At 44.5% G+C, this 26150-nt stretch overlaps 1 protein-coding gene across 1 annotated transcript in view; it reads left to right on the top strand.

The window, feature by feature from the left end:
• KCNK1 (potassium two pore domain channel subfamily K member 1) overlaps positions 1-12427 on the top strand; it is a 45473-nt gene extending 33046 nt beyond the window's left edge. The window contains exons 2-3 of the mRNA XM_019651787.1: positions 6833-7228; positions 11263-12427. Coding sequence (XP_019507332.1) covers positions 6833-7228; positions 11263-11522 — 656 coding nt within the window. The 3' untranslated portion in view covers positions 11523-12427. The remainder of the gene's footprint in view (positions 1-6832; positions 7229-11262) is intronic.
• The last annotated feature ends 13723 nt before the right edge of the window (positions 12428-26150 follow it).

Here is a 26150-nt window from a genome sequence, read left to right on the forward strand (position 1 = left end):
ATTGGGGAATTGGGAAAGGGGAACAGTGTTGGGGAATTGGGGAGGGGGACCAGCCAAGTTGTTGTTCTTCAGTCTTAGTTGTGGAGGGCGCCGGTCGGCAGCTCATGGCCTCTAAGCTCAAGGTGCTGTGTTCAATCTTAGTTGTGGGTGGGCGTAGCCAGAATCCCATGAGGGAGTCGAACCAGCAGCCTTGTTGTTAAGAGCGCATGCTCTGTCCACGGAGCCATCCGGGTGGCAGCTCAGCTCAAGGTGCTGAGTTCAGTCTTAGTTGCGGGCGGGTGTAGCCCACCATCGAACAGGCAATCTTGTTAGGAGCACGTGCTCTCACCAGCTGAGCCATCCTGCCACCTGTTGGCAGCTCAGCGGCAGCTCAGCTCTGGCGCAGCGTCACTGGCCCATGTGGGAATCAAACCGGCAGCCAGAGCTCATGCTTTTAAGCCAACTCTTAACCAACTGAGCCACTCATCTGGCCCCTTGAGTATTACAATTTTAATGCAGTTTTTTTCCTTTCTTAAAATGTGTATACATTTTTTTTGGCACCCTCTGTGCATATATATGTGGGTAAATGCTTAGAAAAATTTTAGGAACTTTTGGCTACAAACTCACAACAATAACCTCTAGAGAGAACTGCCATTAAACAGGAGGTGGGTGGTCAAGGAGACTTGCTTCATCTGGATTCTTTGGAAGTTTTACGATGAAAGTACTTCTGTATTGACTCCAGTGTACAGTTTTTACTTAGACTTTGACCTAATGTTTAGAATAGCCTCTTTGGAATATACCCAGCCCTCTGGGCCACTGGACATCCTATCTTATTTGACTGGTGCCTCTGCCTTTTTGTATTTGCTTACAGGCAGGAATTCCATATGAAGTTACCAACATTTACATTAGTTGAACAGGAAAATAGGAGTTTCATTGGACTTTATTCCATACTTAAGTCGCTGGTGTTAAGCATTGCCACAGAAACTCAACTGTCTGTGGTCACCACTAATTTGTTACGATGTCGTTTTTCTGCCATGATTTAGGGACAGCCCTCTGTCCTCTTCTTCAGTGACGACCCTACCATTTTCCATCGTCATCCATCCATCTGGCCTCTAACCTGGAATTCAAGGATATGGCGCTCACATGGCTTGTGCCCACCTTCTGGCCCTCGGATCCACCTCCTGATGCCCCTGGCTCCCCGGGCTCTGCTGGTGACACAGCCTTTGGCTGCTCCTGAACCCTTTTCCCCTCCCTCCGGCCCTCATTCTCAGCCCCTCCTGAGTCTCACTGCCTCATACTCAGCTCCGTGGAGCCACAGGAAAGATGCGATTCCTCTTTTGGTGACAGCCAGTGTCCCACCTTGTCACCCTGCGCGCCAGAGAAGTAATATTAGGACCTGAGCTGACTTTTGAGGCATCACAGAACACACCTGGTGGCACCGTGGAAGGATTGGGGCTCTGCTTATTATTTTTATGACCCTGGGCAAGTTGTCTTAACTCTCAGAAACTCAATGTTCTTGTTTGTAAAACAGAAATAATAACTGTGGGGTTTGAATCTCGTTATGGAGGTTCACAATCCTGTGAACCGTCAGATGCAGACACATGGCCAGCAGCAGGTGGGGGGTGTTCGTGTTGGGTGTTTGGAGCTCACCTGCCTTCTTCCAGAGCCTCCATCTGCTCAGACCCCTGGATGCCTGGCAGGTGCCCCTTGCCCGAGCCATCATTTCTAACCGCTCTTTCACCACACTGCCATTCCAGTTGAAACTGAAATTGTAAAAAGTGCAAGGGGTTCCCATCTTGACATGCGAGCCATTGGCTGGGATCCTCTCATTTTTTGTTTTTAAAGATTTGTGTTAAAATATAGCTAACATACAATATTATATTAGTTTCAGGTATACATCATAGTTATTCAAGTGTACCCTCTGGGCACAATACAGAGTTATTACCATATTACTGATTGTGTTCCCTGTGCTACAGAAGTGATCACCATGAAGAATTATGCTCTGTAAATCACCATAATTGGAGCAACAGTCTTTAGTCTCCAATTTAAGTTTAAGACAGTTTTCAAGATTTCGGTTACTCATACTTTTCTCTGTGTCGTTCTTAAATTTTCCTCAATTTTCAGCAGCCTTTTCTCCCTTTGCAATTGCATTCTTCTACCATTCATGTCAAGAAGCACAGATTAACACAATTTCCGCTTCTGTGGCCCTAAATACTACTCCTTTCCTGCTCCATCTGCATCTCCCTGTCTTTCCCCTGATTTCTAAAAGACAAAGGGCCACATTGTAGCCCTTTTCCCAAAAAGAATCTCCTTCTCTCATCCAAAAATTCTGTGGACTTTCACAACTAAACAGTGCCCCAGGCAACGCCAAACCCCCAAAACGACAATTTGCAGACGAGAGTAGGACATCGGCTTTACAGGGGGATTTGGGATCCTCTCATTTTTAAATGCAGAGTGTTAACTGACCCGTCTCAGAATGGCTGCTCTCAGGTGAGGATGGGGCGCTGCCCTAGCTAGGAGTCCCATTGCCTGCCTCTCTGGATGTTAACCATTCCTAGGAACCACCCGGGATTGAGTAAATAACAAGAAGTGTTTAGAACAGTATGAAATAAGTGGGACATTAACAGGTGACACCAAGAAAAGCAGAGACCACTTGCACATCAGTGACTTCCTAACCTGTCACCTCTCACCACCTGTGCCTCCTTTGTCACACATCCTGAATGGAGCCCACTTTCAGCCTTTGCAATATTCCTGCTCAGGCTAGTTTAGACCTCCCGTGGGCCTTCTCTCCCTGGTAAACAAACTTCCTTTTATAAACAAATGATCAGAAGCCTTCCTTTCCCTCTTGTGTAGATGACACAGATGGGAGGGGTGAGCAGTTAATGCGTAGTGGGCCTTTGAAAAGTGTTGCTGTAGAAACGGGAATTATGAAGACCCCTTGTAGGCAAGGTATCCGGGAGTTAACTGTTTATTGAAACTGGGGGAGGAGGGGAAACCGCATTTCAGGCAAAATAAGAGATTGAAGTGGCAGCAAGTAAGCTTGACCTGGAGCCTGTGCATTGTAGTGAGCTTCTGGCCCTCCCGACTTTGAAGCCACTTACAGCCCCAGCGTCACTGCTGCCTGGAGAGCTCTGCAGTGGAGGAGGATGTGATGTCCCCCTCAGGGGGCTCGCTGTCTAGTGGGAAAGAGATGGCGAATAAGCTGAAGTCCAGGATTGCAAATCACAGCCTGTCCTACAGGAGAGGAGACAGTGCAGCTTACTTCAGTGTTTCTGTTGAGGTTGGTTTCGGAGGCTGACATTCTTCTTTGGTGGCTTTTTAAAAAACCATGCATCAAGCTAACTGACTGGGAAATGTATACATTGTACCTACCACACCATACTGAATAGTGTAAATGAGAATATTTATGACGTGCTCAGGGTCACAGCAGGCGGTGGCGGTCAGCGGCACCTCTCAGAGAAGTATCTAGTGCGTGTGAAGACGTTGCATATCGGTGCCCTGCTCTAAGGAGCTGAACAGGAGCCCGCAGAGGTTTCTGTCTTGGATCTCAAGCAGAAGGCTTTACATACCGGAAACCCCGGAAGGCCCGTACCAGCATGGCACAGCTGAGACTGAACGTTAGCTGGCACAGTGTCAGGGCTGCTGAGGTCAGTGGGAAGCCACGTTTCTTAGGAGACTGTCATGAGTATGACCCCCCATTGTATATACCCACCTACCTGCCCTGCAGGGACAGAGTTATCACAGGACACCCAGCGACCCTGGAGTTGGGGGCAGACATATAAGGGTATTTGCACGTGAGCGTGTCAGCTTGGGACTCGACGTTTTTGAAGTCCGTTTTTGCTGTATACAGATTTTGTGGTGCTCAATCTTTTGGGCCTCCACAATTATATGAGTAGCCTTATAAAAATTTAAGGAACAACAACTATGTAAGCTTTATTCACATATTGCTAAATTCTTCATGGCTTGTGATGGCTTTTAATATGATTATAAGATTTTTAAATCTCATCTTTGCTTTAAGATTCACCTGGGGGTTCCGTTGTCTGCACTTGAGTAAATCAGTCACCCGTTCATTAAAATTCAGCAGGACTGAAGGTTTCCATCTGAGCATTGAGCTGTCTGCTGCTAAACAATTGCGGTGTGCCCAGTGCAGCCTGCACTGAAAGCGTAGAGAATACAAGGGAAATGTAAATCCTATATTCCCTGTCCAGTCACAAGACTATTTGTGTGAACATCAGGACAAATGGCTTTCAGTACAGGTCTGCACGTTGGTGATTTTTAATCTTTCAGTGGGAATATATTACTGGCATTCAAACGCATTACTGCAGAAAGAGATCTAGAGTGTTGTAATGATTATCTCTGTTGCTGGGAGAGAGTATTGTAGCAAATGGACATTTAGTTAACATTCTAATAAAAAGAGCTATCATCGTTTGAGAGGAAAAATAACATCCTAAACTATTTTAAAACTACAGTAGAAATTCATGTACTTTTTCTCCTGCGACAGCCGAAATCATGTAATTTATTGGAACAGATGGCCCAGAAAAGGTGAGCTGTGTGAAATAGCTGTGTTATATTCTTAGTAAAGATCATTTTTAAAAGGCTATAAAAAAACATAACAAAACCTTGAGTCTCAAGGTTTTTTGCTAGTCCCACTAATTCAGCGAATCTTACGTTTTCTCTGCAAAGTTCCTGCCAAAATCCAGCCTCATCCCTGCAGTCTCTTATCTCCAGGACTCCTAGTCACAGGCTCGTAACCACATGTGTGACTGGCTTCCCAGTTGCCTTTGTTAGGTTTAAATAAAATTCCATTTTCAGATTCTCTTTCCAGATATCTCTGCCCTTTAGCACATCCTTCCTTGGTGCCTGGCTTAAATGGCAGCTCTGATTGGTCCTCTGTGATGTGGGAGACTTGACTCACAAAGCAGCCTCATTCCTCTGTCACAGTCTTTCCTCAAAAGTAAATGTTCGAGGGCCGGCCGAGTGGTGCGTTGGTTAAGAACTGGCTTGGGACTCCAGAGGGCCCCGGTTCGGATCCCACATATGAGGGCCAGTGACACTGCCCACCACAGCTAAGATGCTGAACAACAGCTCAACCTGGAGCTGGGCTGCCATGAGTCGCCAGCGATGGCGTAGGCTGCAGCCATTGCTGCAGGGGGTTGCCATGGGCTACCGTGTGTGTAGCCAGCAGCCAGCATGAACAGCCAGCAGCCGCAGTGAGCGGCCGTCCAGAAGCCGGCGACTGATCTGCCTCACCCGGGAAGAGCGCAATGATGGTGTCAACTTGGGCCAGTGAAGCAACATCCTCCACAACTAGACTGAAGAACAAAAGGACAGCAACTTGTCTGTTCCCCTTCCCCCAATTCCTCCAGCGCTGTTCCCATCCCCCAATAAAAAAAAAATCTTAAAAAAAAAAAAGTAAAGGTTCAACGTTCTCCTGCTTCCTTTTGTCGCGTAAACATTATCAGGCATGTTCCACACCCCGCCTCCTCCCCATTAGTCCCTGGGTGCTCCACCGAACCCATTGCCCTGGTTAACGAGCAGGTGGGTTCCGGAACTGATGCTCAGAACAGCAGTTCTTACCATTGTGAGAGGCTAAGCTCTGGAATGTCTCCACGGAGAAGCGCACCTGTGTGTAGATGTACACGTCGTATGTGATTCCAGCGGATTCTGGCCTCCCTGCAGCTCCTCACAACCCCCATTCCCCTGGGATGCAGACTGACAGCCCTGGCTGTCACGATGACACTGTGCACGGGAGTAACCGGGGAAGCTGTGTAATGACCTGTGTACCCAGGCCCGAACCCAGGAGTTCGGTACAAAGCCAAACATTGGGGGATCTAAAGCTGAAGGTTTTTCAGAGTTACTTCTTTATAAGCAGGATATAGTTTAGAAATTGGATTTTGAAACCACTTTTAAATTGTAATTGCGGATGTGAGGATTTTTTCAGAATCCAGTTTCACAGAAAATGCAGGTAGCTTTTTCCTGAACTGACTTGTCCAGACCTGGGAGTCCTTTCAGGAGGCAGTGCCCACGAGACTGCATGCCCCACGGGACTCCCAGTTGGCATGTGCTGGATGCAGAGTGTCCTGACCGGCTCGATGTGGGAGTGACTCAAACCTCATGGGAAGCAAAGTGCACATATGTTTGGGCCACTGGCCCTAGTGTGTGTGTGTGTGTGTGTGTGTGTGTGTGTGTGTGTGTTTGTTTAATGTTTGTTTTGTGGAATTTATGGCATCTTGGAACCTACAGAAATGACAAAGGTGAAAAGTCGTACGGTTTCTGAGTGTGCCATTTCACCAGATAATGGAGCAAAATATTTTAAAAGAAGCCCTCAACCCTGTGCGTGGGTGTGCCCCGATCTTCCTGTTTGCTGTCGCTGTTCACTGAGTCACCCTCCCGCTGTACCCTCATCTGCCTGGCCCTGGTCCCCACTGTTCCGTGTCAGTCCCCACTGTTCTGTGAGCAGCCTGGTTTGGACACGCGTGTAGACCGGTGTTTGGATCCTAACAAGGCAGTGGGTTGGGGGTGCATCAGCCCGGAGAAGTGGGCTTCCTGTGCTGAATTTTCCTGGGGGTCTAAGACCCCCTTAGCTCCTTAGCACAGAGAACTGTGACTTCCACCTGACAGTGAACTCAGAACTAGACCGAGATGTGTTGGCAGCAGCTGGTAAGATTTCATACAGAGCGGTGACTTCCCACAGACATGGTGTCCACTGTGGAACGGACTGCAGTGACAGTCACGACGAGCCTTTGAGGTGTGAGGCCTGAGGTCTGGTTCTAATACTGAGGTGAGGGGAACGTGGGCGGCAGACAGGTATCATCTAAAGGTGTGTCTTCTCCTCCCCCCCTTCTCCCCGCAGGTTACGGCCACACGGTGCCCTTGTCGGACGGCGGGAAGGCCTTCTGCATTGTCTACTCCGTCATCGGCATCCCCTTCACCCTCCTGTTCCTAACGGCCGTGGTCCAGCGTGTCACCATCCATGTCACCCGCAGGCCTGTTCTTTACTTCCACATCCGCTGGGGCTTCTCCAAGCAGCTGGTGGCCATCGTGCACGCCGTGCTCCTGGGCTTTGTCACCGTGTCCTGCTTCTTTTTCATCCCGGCGGCCGTGTTCTCCATCCTGGAGGATGACTGGAACTTTCTGGAATCCTTTTATTTTTGTTTCATCTCCCTGAGCACCATTGGCCTGGGGGATTATGTTCCTGGAGAAGGCTACAATCAAAAGTTCCGCGAGCTCTATAAGATCGGGATCACGTGTGAGTGCCGAGCCCCAACTCTGCTCCCTGGGTGTCGCTTGCAGTTCTCAGCTCCACCTTGCCTGCTCACGAGCAGCTCTTCACAAAAGCCCCGATGGCCTTTTCACTGATAACATTTCAGTTTTGCCACCTTCCCATAACTATTTCATTTCATCAAATATGATTCCCTTCAAAACTCTATGCAAAAATCTTCACTATTCCTGAGAGTTATTTTTTCCCAGGCACCTTAAAAGCACTGATCGATTTCTTACTAATAATGTAATAAGCATTATAAATTACAGTGCAAGAACCACACAGAGCATACTTGATAACCAACTTTTAATTAAAAAAAGTCACTCTTAAATATTTTAAGTTCAAGAAATCTAGGGCTGGGATTGCAGCCCGTTATAATCAATCATGTTCTTTAATCTACTAGGAAAACCTTAAAACAGTCAAATGTCTTATTTGTTCATCTGGTTCTTTTTGGGAAAAGTTAGAATGTGTTAACCATGTTCAGACTTACTATGTGGAAAATAGGTATTAAAATTCAGATGGCCAAGTGATTTATAATTTTTAAACAAATTTTTTTTAAAGATTTTTGTTGGGGAATTGGGGATGGGAACAGCGCTGGAGGAATTGGGGGAAGGGGAACAGACAAGTTGCTGTCCTGTTTTTTTCTTCAGTCTAGTTGTGGAGGACGTTGCTTCACTGGCCCAAGTTGGCGCCATCATTGCGCTCTTCCCGGGCGAGNAAGAGCGCAATGATGGTGCCAACTTGGGCCAGTGAAGCAACGTCCTCCACAACTAGACTGAAGAACAAAACGACAGCAACTTGTCTGTTCCCCTTCCCGCAATTCCCCAGCACTGTTCCCATCTCCCCAGTTCCCCAATTAAAAAAAAAAAATTTGAAAATTATTTTTGTACGGATAATTTGGGACCAAAGATAATAAGCAGGTAGAAAAGAATGAAAACGACGTATTGAATCAGAATCACCAGCACATAAGGAGTTGTTTGTATGTAAAAGATAGTATGCCGACTCTGGAAAGCCAAGAGAGAAAATGGTTGTGTTGCCAGCCAGCTCCTAGTTAAATAAACAACACACTGTACACATGCAATTTGTGTGTGTTTCACTGCAGTTTTAGGCGAGGAGGCTGGGGGAGAGGGCCCCAGGAAGGTAGGAGAACCTGTACATAAGGAGCAAGGGCAGTTCGCACCTGGAACTCGGGGTGCTGCTCACTTCTGCCGGAAAATGAGTGTTGTCACCCGGGATGCCACCCGGGAGCTGTGTGTGATCCGCTGGCGATGGCCTCTGCTGCTGGGAGCTCGGGATTGTTCAGGCAGCAGAGGAGTTACTCTCGGATTTCGGCGGATACGCTGTCTTCTGAGCGAGAAATCTGTCGGTACAGGCTAGAAGGGAATGGCAGAGGTTGTGGGACCCATCTTCATACTCTCCCCAGTGACTTGAAGACCTAATGAGACTGCCTCTGATGGCTTGTCACGCATAGTGACGGATCGCACACCCTCTAAATGCCCGTCAGTTGGAAGGTGGTGAAATAAGCTCAGGGTGCTTGCTTATTGTGGAGACCACCCCTAAAGCACAGGCAGACCTTTGGGATTTGGCATGGAGCTGTCTCAAGATATGTTGTTCAGAGAAGACTCAACAATTGGAGACCAACAAGACACGTGGAATGCAATTTATAATAGGAACAAAATAAAACATTGTTTTTCTGGAGATACACACACACACACACACACACACACACACACACACACACACACACATATCAGTGGTGCCAAAAAAGTGTATACACATGACTTGTATTCATCTTTTGCTATTGGTATATATTAAGTATTACAGTNCCACTCGGCCGGCCCTTAAATAGTTTTTTAAAATTCACTATATCATGGAAAACTTAGAAATCCATTTTCAAATAACTATTTGTATGTGTCCCCTTCCTCTCTCTGCAAGATGCATAGAATTGCATTCTGATGTACATACAGTTTTCCTTTCTGCCTTCTCAAGAATTTATCTAGACTCAACTCAGGTCAGGGCTTTTAGGAAATCACAGTCCATACTCAGGTAGTCAGATGCTCTCTCTGGCCCTGGTGTGTAGTCTTAACCCAATAAAACTGTATTTCAGCATTTCCCTTAAATCAGGAGGTCACCCAGGAAAAAGACTTCACTCACAAACCCCAATGCTTTGAAAAGTGCCCAGCTGCCATACAAGTTCCATAAATATTTACCAAGTGGCTACAAGGATGTCTTCATAATTCCCCTAGTTACCATAACTTTTTAATGTCCACATAATATTTTACCAGGTGGCTAGACCATAATCTAACTGTGCTTATATTGTCAAATATTTAGGTTGCTTCCAGTTTGGGGGCATTCAGAAATAACTGCAGTAAATATTTTTCTATGTTTACACTTTTTCTGCTTTGGTATCTTTCCAAGTGAGATTGCTGGTCCATTGCACGTGCCCCTTTGTGACTCACAGGACACACTGGTTCGGTGCTGTCCCAACGGCATCTCGACTTCACACTGCACTGGAGTTACCTGCATCTGGGTTTCAGTGCTACTGGCGTGATGTGGGCCAGTGTGGGCTAGGTGTTTTGTGGCACAGATAAACATTACCTCAGTTTTCTTTTCACATGTTAGGTAAAATGTTATCTCCTTGTTTTAATTTGATGTTTTCATGACTTAGGGAAGTGGAACGTGATTCTTTAATTAGGTTTCTTAGCTCTACTTTTCTCATGTTGTTAATTAAAGGTCTTCTCATAAATTTTGCCCAACAGTTAAACTTCCTCAGTTTCTCATATGATACTAAATCCCTACAGAACATGTTAAGACTTGTTAAAATGTGAGTCATGGCTTATTTAGGCAATCTGCATCACAAATGACTGTTCCAAAGGTGTATTATTTGTGGATAGGATAAAATCCCACCACTTTTGCCTGAAATCCCATGGGTATTTTTGTCAGCATTCAAGAGTTTGACTAAATAATAGATAAAGGAAAAGGAGGGGATTTACCAATTAGTTTGACTAACATCATTGTTATTTATAAAATATACTATATTATTATCGACATCTCATATCCAAATTCTAAAGGTGCTAGAACTGTGTTCCTTTGTGTTCTTAAGACAGTCAGCTGCCTTGATCCTATTATGCTGCCAATTCTAGCTTTCCTAGTTCATTTATTTTCTGAAAGTCTTCTTCAAACATTTTACCACTGGGACATGAACTTCGGATTTTTGTAATTCTTACAGTTTTCACTTTTACTTTTCTATTCGTTTCCAAGATGAATTTTTTTTTCTTAAAACTGATTTTAAACATGTTGGAACTGACTTAAAATGACCTATTTCCCATCACAGAATCCAAGGAAAAGCACTTTACCTGAAGCAACAGGCTATCTTGTATTTTAGAATAAGAAGCTGGTAGAGTTATTCAATGAATGGACCATGTGTCCAAAAAAAAAAAATGACCATCACATAATAGAAAGCTTAGTTTGCTGCTGGATCGTAGTGGAAGTGTGAATAGCCACACACAAAGAGCTTTTAATATCTGCATCAATTCTTAAAGCAATTCTCATCCAGCTGAAACTAATTTCTGTTGCCGAACTTGTCATTCTGTAGGGGAATAATGATAAAAATACAGAGTGTGTCAAGCTCTGTTGTGAGCACTCATGATAAATCAAAAACTCTTTTAAAGTGTCTCTGGCTTTCGGAGAGCCACTGATTATAAAGGGGAGATGGAGCGCCCCCTCCTTGAAGGTCACCCTTGGGTGAGCACAGTATGTTATCTCTCTGTAAGAACGCCACATTGTCCCCAACTTTTTTTTTTCTCAAAAATTGTACCCTCTGATTCTGAATAACCCAATTTTGTAGGTGAAGGCATTCTTCCTTTTTTTCTCGGGGTCATCCCTCTTTGCACCATGGAATTCAAAGCCTTCCTAGAAGTTAGAGAAGTGGCAATGGGTTTGTCATCCACAGACACTTTGTGTCATGACTTGGTTTATCCATGGCTGGGTCCCGCTGAGACACTGTCATTTTTCTCACACAGGTTACCTGCTACTTGGCCTTATTGCCATGTTGGTGGTTCTGGAAACCTTCTGTGAACTCCATGAGCTGAAAAAATTCAGGAAAATGTTCTACGTGAAGAAGGACAAGGACGAGGACCAAGTGCACATCATTGAGCACGACCAGCTGTCCTTCTCCTCCATCACGGACCAGGCCGCCGGCATGAAGGACGACCAGAAGCAGAACGAGCCCTTTGTGACCCCGCAGTCGTCTGCGCAGTCCGACAGCCCCACGAGCCCCTGAGGGCAGGGCTTCGTCCATGTGTGAGAATGTAAGAGCCAAGGTGATGTTTTAACAAATACCTACTGTTGGCAATATTCAAAACGACACAGGAAAAATGGGACAAAGGAAGCTTTTGCTCTGGACAAATAATACCTGAGGAGATGGGATATGCACCTGTAATTCACATGCGACAAAATGATCTCGACTTGACTGATAGGCGAAGAGTACTTGAAGCAGCGTGCTGCTGTGGGTAGAAGTCGATTTTATACTTTTAATTGGGGACTTGGGGATTTGCACTTAGATCATTTTAGCTGACGGCTAACTAGCAAGATTTATACTTAAAAGCAAATAAAAAGCATAGAGATGTGTTTTATAAATAAGTTTATGTGTACTGGTTTGCATGCGCCCATCAAAAATTATTTTTGTAGAGTCTAAGTTAAACCTACTATTTATAATGAATAGGTAACCATTAACTGTGTACATATAAAATATAAATATGTTTATATCCTATATATACGGTTCCGGTCACCAGATCTCAGCATACTTCTTAACCCAAGATTGTAGATATTTTTTGTTTTGATTTCTCTTTATACTAAAGAATCAAGACTTGCTGCAATAAAATAAGAGGAATTAAAGAGTAAATGGCTATAGTATTCTGCTACAATAAATGTTTCTGCTCTCTTGCAAAAGTGCGATATCAGATGTCTAAATGATTAAAGCATTTCTCTGGAGGTGAACGAATCAAGTCGAATATTAGTTAAAAAGGTTAAGATGTTTTGTTTTAAAAGTGCATTGTGATTTGCAGTCACCTAGTACTACAGCCCAGATAGTGACCATAGAACCCCCAAATGAACAGATTCTGTCAAATTACTCTGAGAATCTTTAAATTTATAAGCTGGAATAAATAAAACTCATAGCCGGTTGCAGTCTTCTGCTTTAACATATCAGAAGTTTTCTTTCGTGTGGATAATACCTATGCAGAGGCAGCATGTAAACGATGTACACGGGACACTTAAGAATCTGAGAAGAGAAAATCAGGAAGCTCCTGCTCTATACCTGACACTCATTGCCCCGCTAACCAGCCTCCTCTCCGTCCCTGCTGCCCGGTGGTGCGTGAGGTGTTGGGAATATGAGCCCTGCTGATGAGCCATCCAGGCGCCCTCACCTTGAGGAGCTCACTCAAACTTCTGCCATCTCTGATGTGCCGCCCTGAGCACGTGTCCCCAGGCCTGTCCCAGCACTTCTGCATTAGCCCGCAGACATTGCATGCCCTGACTTATAGCAGGGCCTTTCTTTATTGCATAAAATCCCATGTCGTCTCAAGGCAACAACACCATAAGACGGAGTTCCCAGGACTCTGTAGCCCCGTGTCACTCCATAGCTCCTGGGAATAGTGACTCATCAGCAGATCCTTTCCAATGCTTAATCCCCAACGCTTCCTGTCTGCCTGCCTGGGTTCTGCTGCCCCGCCAGCACAGCTCTTTCCTCGTTCCACGTGGGAGACTGCTCTCCTGCGGGCAGGTATGGCTAAGGAGTGGAACAGAGATGTCTTCAAGAGCAGGGACGCACTTCGTGGACCCGACTGGGTCTGGAAAGTTGGGTGATCACAATGCTTGGAACGGTGCCGAGTGAGGACGATTATAAATCAGAAACGCTGGATGCAGGAGCAATGACTGGCGTGCCAGCACTGCCTGTCTCTAGTATGAGAGGGGAGCACAAAATCTAGAAGATGGGGAAGAACAGAAAGGAAGCATTCTGAACCAGGATAAAGTGTAGCACTTAATTTTCAAAGCATTTACGAATCTGCACAGAATGCACCAAATCTTAATGTCCTTTAAATTGTTTTTGTTGTTTTTAATGTGAAAGGTGAGGTACAAAAATTGAGCAAGTCTTTAGCCTCCTACGCCCTGTCAGATGCACGACCCTGTCAGATGCACGACGGGAGGGAAAACATCTTCCCTGGACTTCGTTTGTCATCTGCCGATGCCTGGATGCTGGCCTGTGGTCCTGAGGGAGGGCCGTCGCCTGGGGGCCGCACAGCTGTCCATGCTGCCCTGTGGTCCGGAGGGAGGGCCGTCCCCTGGGGGCCGTACAGCTGTCCAGGACAGACACTGCAGCCCTCTGGGTGGAGGTGAGACGGAAGCTGAGGTGAAAGTCAGCTAGAGAAGGGGATTCTGAGTGATAAGAGTATAATCAAGGAGCCAGCTCTGGGGCAGGAATGTTCTAGATTGAGTTCCTCAGAACCCTACAGAATGGCCTCAGGATAGAGAAGCAGCAGAGATGGTGGTCGTTCCAGGAGAGCGCCACTGTTGTGTGAGTTTAAAGTGACGTGTGTCCAGTAGGTGTGTTGAGTTTGGGGCAGCAGATACACACGTGAGGAGAGAACAGTGTCTCGGGAAAAGTGCACAACATCTTAGAAATCAGAGCTGCTGTGGACCAGGGGATGGGATGCCTTCACAAGAACCTGCCAAAGGAAATCCATGGGACAGAAGGGCCCAGTTGACTCCATTTATGAGGCTGGTTTCTTTATATAGTTATAATATAACCCCAAGAGATTTAAAATGGGATCTGTTCAAAAGTTGAAGAGGGAGGATGAGTGGGAGAAAAAAAAAAGTGGAATGTTTTCTGAACAGGTAAATACGGTGTGACTTCAGGAAAAAAAATTATCTGGGCCTGATTAGGCTTCTAAGACATAGACTCACATTCTTGTGGGAGAAACAGTTACACCCATACCTACTACACACCAGCCTCATGTGCCTTTTGGGAAATCAGTGAGGAGTTATTTACAAAAGTGGAGACAGATGTCAAGATAACAGTCAATGCAAAGCCTTTCTAACCCTTTAAAGTTATCAGTACACTGGCTTCTTACTAATGCAGCTGAGAGATTTGCTTCAAATAAGAGTTCATTTTAAATTGGCTTAAGCGTGTGCTGGACGGTGATCATAGGACCATCTGAAGTCAGAAGTCACGGGCAGGGCTTCCTGACTGGGACATGACACATTTTGTGGTCCATTGTCAAAGCTTCGATGCTGAGCTGTGGTCAACACTGATATCAAGTCAGGAGGGCAGGCCTTTTGAGGACATAGTTTCATGGTCAAACAGGTCATTCCATGGCAAATTTAGAAATAAAACTTACTTAGAAAACTGAAATTGAAATAATACAGTCCCGTATTTCCCCATGTATAAGATGCACCTTAATTTTGGGGCCCAAAATTTGAAAAAAAATGTATTACATAAAGTTATTGAACTCAAGTTGTACTCATCATAAAATTCATACAACTCCTCATCACTGTCAAAACTCCTAACCATTAGCTTGTCCTCATCTGTGTCTGATGACGAATCACTGTCTTCATATATTGCCTCTCATGGCCTTTTTCTGCCGTGGCATTTTCAGTAGGGTTTCTTCTATCCATAGCCAGTCTCGGATTGTTTTCTCAGTTGGAGGAGGACCAAACTTAACGTTCAGTAGCATGATTTCCATACACTTTTGCAAACTGAATCACTTTTAACTTGAATTCAGTACTGTATGAAAATCTTTTCTGAGCCATTTCTGGGCAGAACGTGGCAAAATGTAACCTACCGTAATATACCGGTAACAAGCGCGAAACAATGAGCTCAAAGACAAGCGTGAAAAAGCGGGAAATGCAAGTAAAAAATCTACAACCACTGTATAAAACACACCCAGTTTTTAGACCCCAAATTTTTCAAAAAAGTGTGAGTCTTATACATGGGGAAATACGGTATTTGCTATTTATTAATTATGCTTAGTAAAATTTTAAATCTGTCTCTTCAGTACATTTAAAGTTTTCCCTAAAGTGATGTATTATTTTCCAAGAGTTTTGCTTTATGAAAATTTGGTACATCCAAGCCTCTTATGTTGAGGCAAAATATGAAATTGTTTGCTGAAGACAGGTTTCCAAAAATCTCACATTACCTAGTATGTGCTGTCAGGCAGCCTCAGCTTTATCAAATACAGTCAGGAATCCAGAAGTAAATAAATAGGCCCCTAAGTCCTTCCACAGCCTGACAGTAAAGCACATGTAAGAAGGAAGTCCCCCTGCTTCACTTACAACTCAGACTTGGCACTGCAGTGTTTCCCAGCCCACAGAAAGTAAAGGAGAGTGTTGCCACCCAATTGTTCTCAAAGATTTGTTAGCACACTTTTCAATACATTTTTGGTGGCACAAGTAAAAAAAAAAAAAAATTCTCAAGATGCAAGTTGGCAATAATTAGCAAACTATCACTTAGCCTGAAGGCAGCATTGTCTCTGTTACCATAAAAACATCCATGGTTCCTGCACCACCTGCTTGGCCTCTTGGCCTGAGAAGAACAGTTTTACAACCTGAAGGACCTTTTCTTAGAAGGAAAAATGGTCATGTACTCCAGGAACATGTGACAACTTATTCATAGCAAGTTTCCTCCATTCTAAGGCAAAGGCAGGACATACTCAGGCCAGTATGACTATAAAATATATGAATACTTACCTGCTTGCAAAGCTGGATGCTGCACATGGTAACAGTTGGCCCGGCCTGGGTGTGGTTTGTGGGTCCCAGTGCATTGTCACCCCGGCTGAGAAATGCATGCTCAGCGCCAGCGAGTGTGCTGAGAAGAGCAGCCAGTGCTGCTGAGAGCCTGGCCTGAAAGAGCCAGGAAAGAAGAAAAGAACCACCTTCTAGAGACCTCAGGCAGGCGTGAATAGCCCCCAGGACAGCCCAGTATTCCTTTTGAAGTTATTTCAATAATACAATTTTCACAGCAATGTTAAGCTATGTTTAATAGACTCTATTTAAGGAGACAGGGTAAACTAAGGCGTATTTCTATACGAAATGATTAAAATTCACCTTAAGATGCTTGCTTGTTCAATGATCATGTGCAGTGTCCAGAAAGCTCCCTTGGACTCAGCATCTCGTTTTCCGGCCCGAGATAGGATGGTAACGTGCAGCTTTGCTGTCATTCATATGTGACGATGACGCTACTGCTAAAATGTTCCGTAAATAAATGAAGTATCCGTATTATTTGTAGTTGAAGAAATGAGCTGAGTTTTGAGGGCTTTTCCATCCTCTTCCATATTTTATATAAATGATATAGCTACTTTTCCATGCATTTAATTTCCATTTCTGAGCAGTGGCTGGAAACCCAGAGCCCAGTAGCCGTGAGATAGTGAAGCTTCCAGTGAGTCCACAGGTGCTCAGAGCTGTCAGCACGATTTGCCGGAAACCCCTGCTTGCCTTTGTTTTTGCTCCGTGTAAACACTGTTGCTTTAAATTATTGCATGACTGGGAGAAAGCTTCTGTTGTTACCAATTTAGTACCTGTGATGACGGCAATTTAGGACAGTGTGACCTTAAAACTGGGACTAGGCCTGTTCCCATCTGTGTCAGCAGCTAGCTCTAAAGGTAGCTAATTCACTGCTTGTGTCATGGCTGGCGGAACTCTATTGCAAAGTAAAACAATTCACCTTCCTGGGTCCCGGCCTATCGAGTTCCCCATGCTGTCCCCTCTGAATTTTGGGAACTGAGCAAGAGACCCGGCTGCCCCAGGCACCCCTGTCTTGGGACAGAGTGAAGCAGAGCCCAGTGGCAGTGCCAGGTATTGACGCCACACGTCCCTGTTGATGACATGCTTCAAGGAAGGGGTGCTGGCTGGTGAAGGGTGACAAGCCAGTGTCCCAGTCCCTGGGATCCTGGCTGTACCACCAAGAGCACATTTCAGATCACAGTCTCAGTTACTCCATTAAATTCACACACCATCCCCCAACTATATAAGATTGCAGTGCAAATATGTATGATGGTGGACATTCCTTAAAGTTGTTTAAGAGTGCCTATGAGCTGCAATGTCTGATTTTCTTTCTTTGATTGGGCAGCTGTAGGAGAACATCCCAAAAGGGAAGACAGTGTTTTCACCTGAAGATATGCCAAGATAGGTAGATACGTAGGTTTCTACCTGGTCCTCTCAAAAATTCTAGGTCTGTGTGCTGGGTGATGCCAGACTGACTACTTTAGCATTTCTCCTTAGAATGGAACAAATGCCAATTGTCTCCACATTCATCAAGCACATCACCAATGACAATTAATTGAATTCCATTAGAGTCGTCAGGATTGGGAAGTAATAGAAAAGTAAGTTGTTTCTTTGGTGAAGTACAAGAGCAGATTTTGAAGGACTGTGACAGTTAGGACAGACGTGCAGCTTAGAGCGAGCTGTGCTGTGAGGAGGAGATATTTGTATTTTCACTGCTTTGATCTTCAGTGTGAAAATGAAATGTGCCAGTGGAGCTAAAGTCATAGTTTCCAGGAAAACCAACTTCTTTGCATTTCAGATTTTGTCCCAGAATCTTGCATTGGGAATTACAGAGATTAGCTGGCCCAAGAGGGACTGAACTGTCGAGAGCCTAATTCTTTACTTGCATACGAGCGAATAAGACTGATTTGCCCTCCGTTTTGGATCACCAAGCTTTTCTTTGTCCCTTCACATCTGTAAATGGATCAGACTCAATAGGGTTACACAGACCACACCACCCTCTCTGTGGTGTTGGCCCTACTTCTGACCCACAAGGCCAGGATTCCCACTGAGTCCACAGTTGTGCAAGTTCGGCGTCTTTCCTACGTGAGACAGCACATCACACCATCCCCATGTTTTCAAGTGAAGGAGGAAAAAATGCAAAGAAAATGTGTTCAAGTGGTAACAGGATGAACCAGACTAGAAACCCTGAGATTAGGAATCTGGACGGACCTGCTGGGTTACAGGAAAGGCCTGTGTGTACAAAAGTAGGTCAGAAACCAGAGGGTTGGTGTCCAAAAGGGGTGATAGGACCTAAGCATTGTGAGCAGAGAACCTAAGCCAAAGTCAAGATATGACTGTCTCCTCATTTCAGGGTGAGCGGAGTGGTGGCAGCATTCCAGCCACTCCTTGGCACACAGACTGCTGTCAGGGCGAGGCAGAAGTTCTGGGGAGCTGTTCAGGGTCAGGAAACAGCACTTAGGAATATTAGATATAGGGTGGTCATGGCCACAGTGTTCCTGAGATGTAGGACTTTCAGTGTTCAAACCAGGGCAGTTCTGGGCAAACCGGATGGCTAGGCACACAGACTGGACTCATTCGTTCTTCGACAAGCATTTACTGAGCTCCTGCGCTGTGCCAAGTGAGCACTAAAGGTTTGCAAAACAAAAATAGACCATCCTCAAAAAGCCCACGCTATGGAATAATACAAACACTGTAGTGGACACTGCCATGGGCCGCTCAGGACCCCCTGCAGGACTAAGGCAGCGCCTCCCCAGTGCCTGAGTGGTGCCTGCTAATGGCTCACTGCTGAGTCCCTCTGCTGAAGGAAGCCACCTTGTCCAAGGTGACACCTCCTCCCTGGAGAGTCTATTCAGTGACGGTCAATGGCAGAGAGAAAGGTGCAGTCCTCTTACCCCATTCTGGGCAACTTCCAAGGGTCATCCTCGTTCCAGCACACTCCATGACAGCACTCACCAACACACTTTACAGACTTCAGGGTCTCAGAATCAGTCTCCTGGGAAGCCAGCCCAGGACCAATGTCTAAAGGTGCCGCCGCCCCAGATGCTCTGAAAGAAAGGTGCTGGGAGCCTGAGAGATACTGACCTGCTCAACAATGACCAGGTGTTAACTAGGTGAAGAAGAAAGGCAGGTGGTTCAGCCACAGTAAACAGCATGAAGAGTGGCCCTGTAATGGGAGGGACCATTAATGATGCTCATGAGGGACTGAGTGTGGCCGGAGCAGAGAAAGTGAGGGGGCGTGGTGGGAGCGGAGCCAGAGGGCAGACCCCCGGGTCAAGTGAAGAAGGGTTGTCTGTGTCCTGAGAGCAACTTGAGGTCATCGAAGGGTTTTTGGTAACAGGATTCTGTCCAATGTGGGAGATCAAATCTGCTTAGATTAGAGCCAGCAAGGAGACAGAGTGTTGGCCACAGCCCTGGTTCTTACTTGTTCCCACTGCCAAGGGCCAGTATCGTGCCCAGTTTGGAACATGGCGGAGCCAACCTGCTGGGGGTACAAGAGCTTCAGCTGAGCCAGTTAGGGCCTGAGGACACGGAGCCGACAGGACAATTACAGGAAGGCAGAGGAGGTAATATTATGGGTACACTTTTTAGCATACACAAATAAGTATTTCAGGCTAAAAACAAAAGGGAATGGGGAAGGCTTTAATCAGGGATATGCTCTATTCTTTCTTGACATAAATTTAAACCTCCAACAGCCCTCTCCTTGTCTCCTCTCTTGCTTTGCTCGTCCCCTCCACAGTTCCGTGGTGCAAAAGCCATGATGGCAGAGAAATCGATTTCTAAAGATATCATCTTGAATAAACGTTGCCAGCTGTATGACCCAGCTATTAGCAAGACAACCGGCTAAGGCAGGAGTCGGCAAACTTTTGAGACGGAAGAGCCAATCCTGTCCCTCACCACAATTTAAAAATTATTCAAGAGCCATAAAACAAATGAAATCACTATTATGTGAATAATATCCTTTAACATTTTTATAAATGAAACTATGATAGTTTTATTTTCACTTTCAATTTTACTTCAGAGCCACATGTACATACCCAAAGAGCCGCACGTGGCCCGCGAGCCGCAGTTTGCTGACCCCTGGGATCAGGAATCAAACCGCCCCCACCCATGAGGTTCCTTTTTTAGAAAGCCCTGGGTAACCTACATAACTGACTGCTGCTCCCTTCCCATGCCCTAATTCCCACTCTGATGCTTTAAATGAGCCAATCAAGGGGAGACCCAGTTAACTTGAGACAGCTCGGTCAGTCAGACCCTAATAAAAGCAGCGTGCTGTGTGGCCCTGGGTTTGCTGTGTACCCCGAGGACCCGTGAGTAACAACTGGATCCCCAAAGTTCCCTGAGGGTTTTTGCTGCCATGTTTTCTGCAACCACAGAACCACAAGGGCCCGTCCATCCACAACATTGGCTCCAGGTGGGGACACACCTGCGTCTGCAGGGGCTGCTACCCAGGCAAGAGCCTCAGGCATTCCTACTCGATAGCATCACTCTCAATCGTCTGGAACCAGCACAACCTCATTTATTTATTTATGTGCCAATAAAGTCGTCTCCCCTTATTTGTAGGGGGTATGTTACAAGGCCCCCAGTGAATGTCTGAAACCATGGACAGTACCAAGTCCTATATGCAATGTTTTTCCATATACATACATACTTATGATAAAGTTTAATTTATAAATCAGGCACAGTAAGAGATTGGCAGCAATGATAATAAAATAGAACAATTATAAGAATGTACCGTAATAAAAGTTATGTGAATGTGGTCTTTGTCTTTCTTAAAATATTGGGTCATCGGGAAAGTCATGATGTATTTTCCTATGTTTTTCAATGCAAAAATGCGTCATGACTTTCCCGGCCACCCAATACCTTATGGTACTGGATTCATGGGAAGAACTTGCGTCTTCTCGTTGGCACATCCCAGTCGCCAGCACCACTGCTCTTGCGCTCTGGGGTCGTTACTCGGAAAAATGAGTGTTGCTGGAACCAAGCACTGCGATACCGCAAAAGTCTCTCTGATGGCTACTCAGTGGCTAAAGGGGTGGAGCGTCCAGCGCGGAGAGGCTGGACACGCAGGTAATTCACGTCCCATGTGCTACTGAACTAAACTCGCGAGATTTCCTCACGTGACTCAGAACAGCACCTGTGCGATTTCAACTTATGAACTGTTCGTTTCTGGAGTTTTTATTTTCTGCTGTTGACCATGGATACCTGAAACCTCGGAAAGAAAAAGGTTGGATAAGGGGGGGCCTCCTGTAACGAGGGGGTGATAAAGGCACAGTGGGGCCAGACACAGTCCCCAGGGGCCACCTCCATGGCCAGGAGTGCTCAGCCCGGTCACCTGGTGCCCTGTGTGGGACCATTGCGAGCCCGCTGCAGGCCTCTGGCAGTTTCTCCATAGCCTCACCGCTGGGAGCTTGCAAGCCGCCTTCCTCTCCAGGACAGTGCTCTGCATGCCCAGCCTGCGTGGACATCACCACTGACTCTGGTAAATACACAATGAGAAGGGGGCAGATTCAAGGCCTGTTAAATCACTCTGAGCTTGAAGTCTGCCTCTAGAGCCATCCATTTCGCTGGCTCAGAGAGTTGTTGGGGATGTCCCTCAAACACAGTTTCCAAAAAACGGGATAAGATCTCTTCACCAGGAAAGCAGAGAGCCCTGCTGCAGGCACAGCTGTCAGGGGAGAAGACAGGCCGGTTACGTCTGCTCTGAGCAGCCTTGTCAAAGCAGCCTTCGGGAGGTGAGTGGATTTGACTTCTATCAGTGAAGGGAAAAGGCAGGGAACGCTTACTGTTCTGGGTCTGGAAAGACCTCAGTCCTCACAGGGGAAGAGAGGTGTCTGGTTGGGGTACACAGGTGCCAAGGAGATGCAGCTGCAGTAGAAATGCAGGCACAAAGGAGGGTGGAGTTAAAAACAAGGGGGGAGTGTTTTTTGTGTATTTAACTGTGCTAGTTCCGATATTGAACTTTTTTCTATGATTATTTTTCTGGAGGTTTCAAAGCAATCCACAAGCATTAGCTTTTTCGGTATAAAATAATCATAACTTAGGAAGCAAACACAAAACCAAAAAAAGCAAGGAACTATGTTGTGCAAAGTACAATTAATGATGTCAGTAAGCAGAGCCAAGTTTTCTGATGGATATTCAGGGTCTTTTTGCATGTAGAACCGGGCTTGCCCCGGCTGATGAAACCCACATGCAGGCAAAGAATTGCTTGTTGCCCAAATCACAATTGAAAGTAGAGTCACGTCATATTACGTCATAGAATGCAATGTTAACTGTATGAGAACATGAAAAATGCCTTCTCGGTCTCCTTATGATGACAGTAAGCACTTCCCATATACTTTATTACAATGAATGCCCACAATATTTCCATGAGATAAGTCAGTGTCATTTTCTCAGTGGCACAGGTAAAGATGTTCCAAAAACACAAAATAATTTTATCCATAGCGATAGATACTTGTGTGGTCTTGGCTTTGGCTGGCAGGTTTAGATAAGAACATTTTGCCTAATGGCTGCTTTCCTCTAGTATCACTGGGGATGTGGCCATCTCAAGGCAGAGGTGACTTTTTAGCTCTTCCTGGAAATTTAATGAAACAAATTCATGTATTGTCTTCAACTGAGGCATTATTCAATTTTTCTCTGCCGTTCATGCCTCTCTTTACAGTAAGATTTTTTCCAGGAGAAGACAATAAAGATATCACTGAATACCCCTAGAGCACGTTTACTAACCTATTTAAATGTAAGCTTTCCTGTGGTAAAAGCTTTCCCTTGGTAACTTGAAGCTCAAAGTATATGGGTGGTTACGATTGAACGGGAGCATGTGCTTCCCAAGCACAGCAGTTCGACGACATTCCGACATGTTGAGTGTGTGTGTGTGTGGGGTTCCCCTCACCCCCGCCCTCGGCACGTCCCCCAGAATGCTGACACTGTTCTGTGAGGTACTCAAAGAACATCTACTGTCACTGTTTTTTAATTTCTGAAAAGAACCCCAGATGTGACAGAAAAGAAGGCTTGTTTCCATCTGTCAGCTCCAGGAGCTTCATCATTTCCGTTCTTGGGCACCTGCTGGAGGGAGCTGGATAAGGTGAGTCTAAGCTCAGCTGCTCATTATCCTAGAAACCTGGGGGCTCTGGAAGCTGTGAACTCACTTTATTGGCTAACAGAGGGAACTCCAAACACTGTCTGTTCAGCGCAGATGATTTCTGCAGCCCAGAGATGCAGAGATGGGGCTGTCAGAGTGCCTTCCCTTGACTCTGCTCCTGACTCAAGCCAAAGGAGGCCTATGGGGTTGGGGGGGTGATGTCTCATTGGAATTATCAAGACCCAGAGAGGCCTTTCAGGAACAATGAGTGGTGATATGCTCGTGCTGTGGCTAAAAGATTAAGGATAGGGGGGATACCAACAGCAGTGGGAGTCCTTTGTAATGCTGGAGCCCTCGACTTCTGCCCACAGCCCCTTCTGGTTAAATAGGACATTACCCATAAGGTTGATTTCTTAAACATGGATGAAATCCATTTAGGAGTTTGCTTCCTCAAAGCCTTTGATGTGACTTTATTTTCTCAAATTTAGACTGTCTCACCACCTACTGAAAAGTTCTGGCATTTTCAGAATGACAAGGGTGACTTAATGTAAAATCCTAAGCAGAATCCTAAGACAGTGTGAATTCTTTGCAGACTTTGCAACAGGCTCCAAGGGGGCCATGGGCAATCAGTCTCACCATTTAAGTTTCATTTGCCTCATCCCCAGCTTTCCTTTCCCTTCCACCCTCCTCCCCCATTTTGTTAAGTTGAAATATATTTGACATAATATTGTATAAGTTTAAGATTTAAAACATGTCAATTTGATACATTTATATACTGTGATATGATTGCCATAGTAACATTAGCTAGTACCTCTTATCATATCACAAAATTATTTCTTTTCATGGTGGGAATAATTAAGACTAAGTGTCTTAGCAAGTAAAACGTCAACTTAGAATTCTGCATTCAGAAAGAGTTAAAACTATAAAACTCTTAGAAGCAAAAATAGAGGAAAAGCTTCATGACATTGGATTTGACAATTATTTCTTGGATATGACACCAGAAGCACAGGCAAAAATAGATAAGTTGTACTTCATCAAGATTAAGAACTTCTGCACATCGAAGGACACTATCAAAAGAGTGAAAAGGCAACACAGAGAATAGGAGAAAATACTAACCATTGTCACCCCAATAAACTTAAAAAAAAAGAATAGGAGAAAATATTTGCATATGACATATCTGATAAGGAATTAATATCCAGAATATATAAAGAACTACAACTCAACAACATAAAACAAACAACTGAATTTAAAAATGGGTAAAGGACTTAAATGGACATTTCTCCAAAAAGATATATGAATATCCAGTAAGCACATGAAAAAAGATGCTCACTAACCATTAGAGAAATGCGGACAAAACCACAATGAGCTACTACTTCACACCCATTAGGATGGCTACCAAAAAAAACCAAAAGCAAAAACCAAAAAACCCCACAGGAAAAACCAGAGTTGATGAAGATGTGGAGAAACTGTATCCCTTGTGAACTGTAGGTGGGAATGTAAATTGGTGAAACCATGTGGAAAACAGTATGGCAATTCCGCAAAAAATTAAACAGAATTTCCATATGTTCTGTATTTCCACTTCTGTGTGTATACCAAAAGGATTGAAAGCGGGGACTCAAAGAGATATTTGTACACCCATGTTCATAGCAGCATTATCCACAACAGCCGAAAGGTGGAAATAACCCAAATGTCTATCAGTGAATGATGGATAAACAAAGTGTGGTCCATTACATATACAATAGACTATTATTCAGTCTTTAAAAGGAAGGAAAGTACTTCTTCATTCCAGTGGTATAGCAGTTTTAGTTTTTGCTGTATGTATACAATGTCTGTTCTCCTTTATGAAAATTGAACTTTAAAAAATTAACCAGTGGGTTGTTTGTCTCCAAAACACTGGGCATTGAGCTAGTTCAATCTGAGGACAGAATTAAGAATTAAGATGTTTGTGTGTTCTGGTATTATAGTGGAATGGTCTTTGTATAATGAATAAAGTAATATACACATCTAGTTTGTTTTCTTCAAAAAAGGAAGGAAATTCTAACACATGCTAAAGCATGGATGAAGCTTAAAGACATTATGCTATGTAAAATAAGCCAGATACAAAAGGACAAATACTGTTTGATTCCACTTATATGAGGCGCCTGAATGATTAAACTTATAGCAATAGAAAGTGGTTATCAGGAACTGGGCGAGAGGCTTAAGGATGGAGAGTTATTGTTTAATAGACACAGAGTTTCTGTTTGGGGTGATGAAAAAGTTCTAAAAATGGATAGTGATGATGGTTGCACAACAAGGAGAATACTTAATGCTGCTGAACTATACACTTAAATATGGTTAAAATGGTAAATTTTGTTATGCATATTTTGCCACAATAACAAAAACCTTCTAGAAGTAATGAGTGAGTTTAGCAAAGTTACAGGATACAAGATAAACATACAAAAATCAATTGTATTTCTATATACTGGCAATGAACACATAGATAACACTTAAAATAAAGTATCATTTATAATTGACTCAAAATAAAAGTGAAATATTTAGATGTAAATCTAACAAAGCATGTACAGGACTTGTATGTTAAAAACTACAAAAGCTGATGAAAGAAATTGAAGGTGATAAAAATAAATGGAGAGACATACTGTGTTTATGGATTGGAAGATCAACATAGTAAAAGTGTCAGCTCTCTTCAAACTGATACTCAAGTTTAATGCAAATTTCTATCAAAATCCAGCATAATATTTTGTAGATATACACAAAATTATTCTAAAATTTACATGGAAATGAAAAGGAACAAGAATAGCAAAACCAATTTTGAAAATAATAAAGTGGGAAGAATCAATCTATCTGATTGTTTAAGATTTATCAGATAGCTAGTCAAGACTGGGTCATACTATCAGAGGGATGGCACACTAATCAGTGGAACAGAGTACAAAACCCAGAAATAAAGCCACACAAACATGACAAACTAACATTTGACAAAGGTGTAGAAATAATTTAGTGGAGGAAATACAGCTTTTTCATCAAATACAAAGAGTGGAGCAATTGACATCCAGGGGG

The sequence above is a fragment of the Hipposideros armiger genome, unplaced genomic scaffold, assembly GCF_001890085.2.
Source record: "Hipposideros armiger isolate ML-2016 unplaced genomic scaffold, ASM189008v1 scaffold_167, whole genome shotgun sequence".
Classification (NCBI taxonomy): Eukaryota; Metazoa; Chordata; class Mammalia; order Chiroptera; family Hipposideridae; genus Hipposideros; species Hipposideros armiger.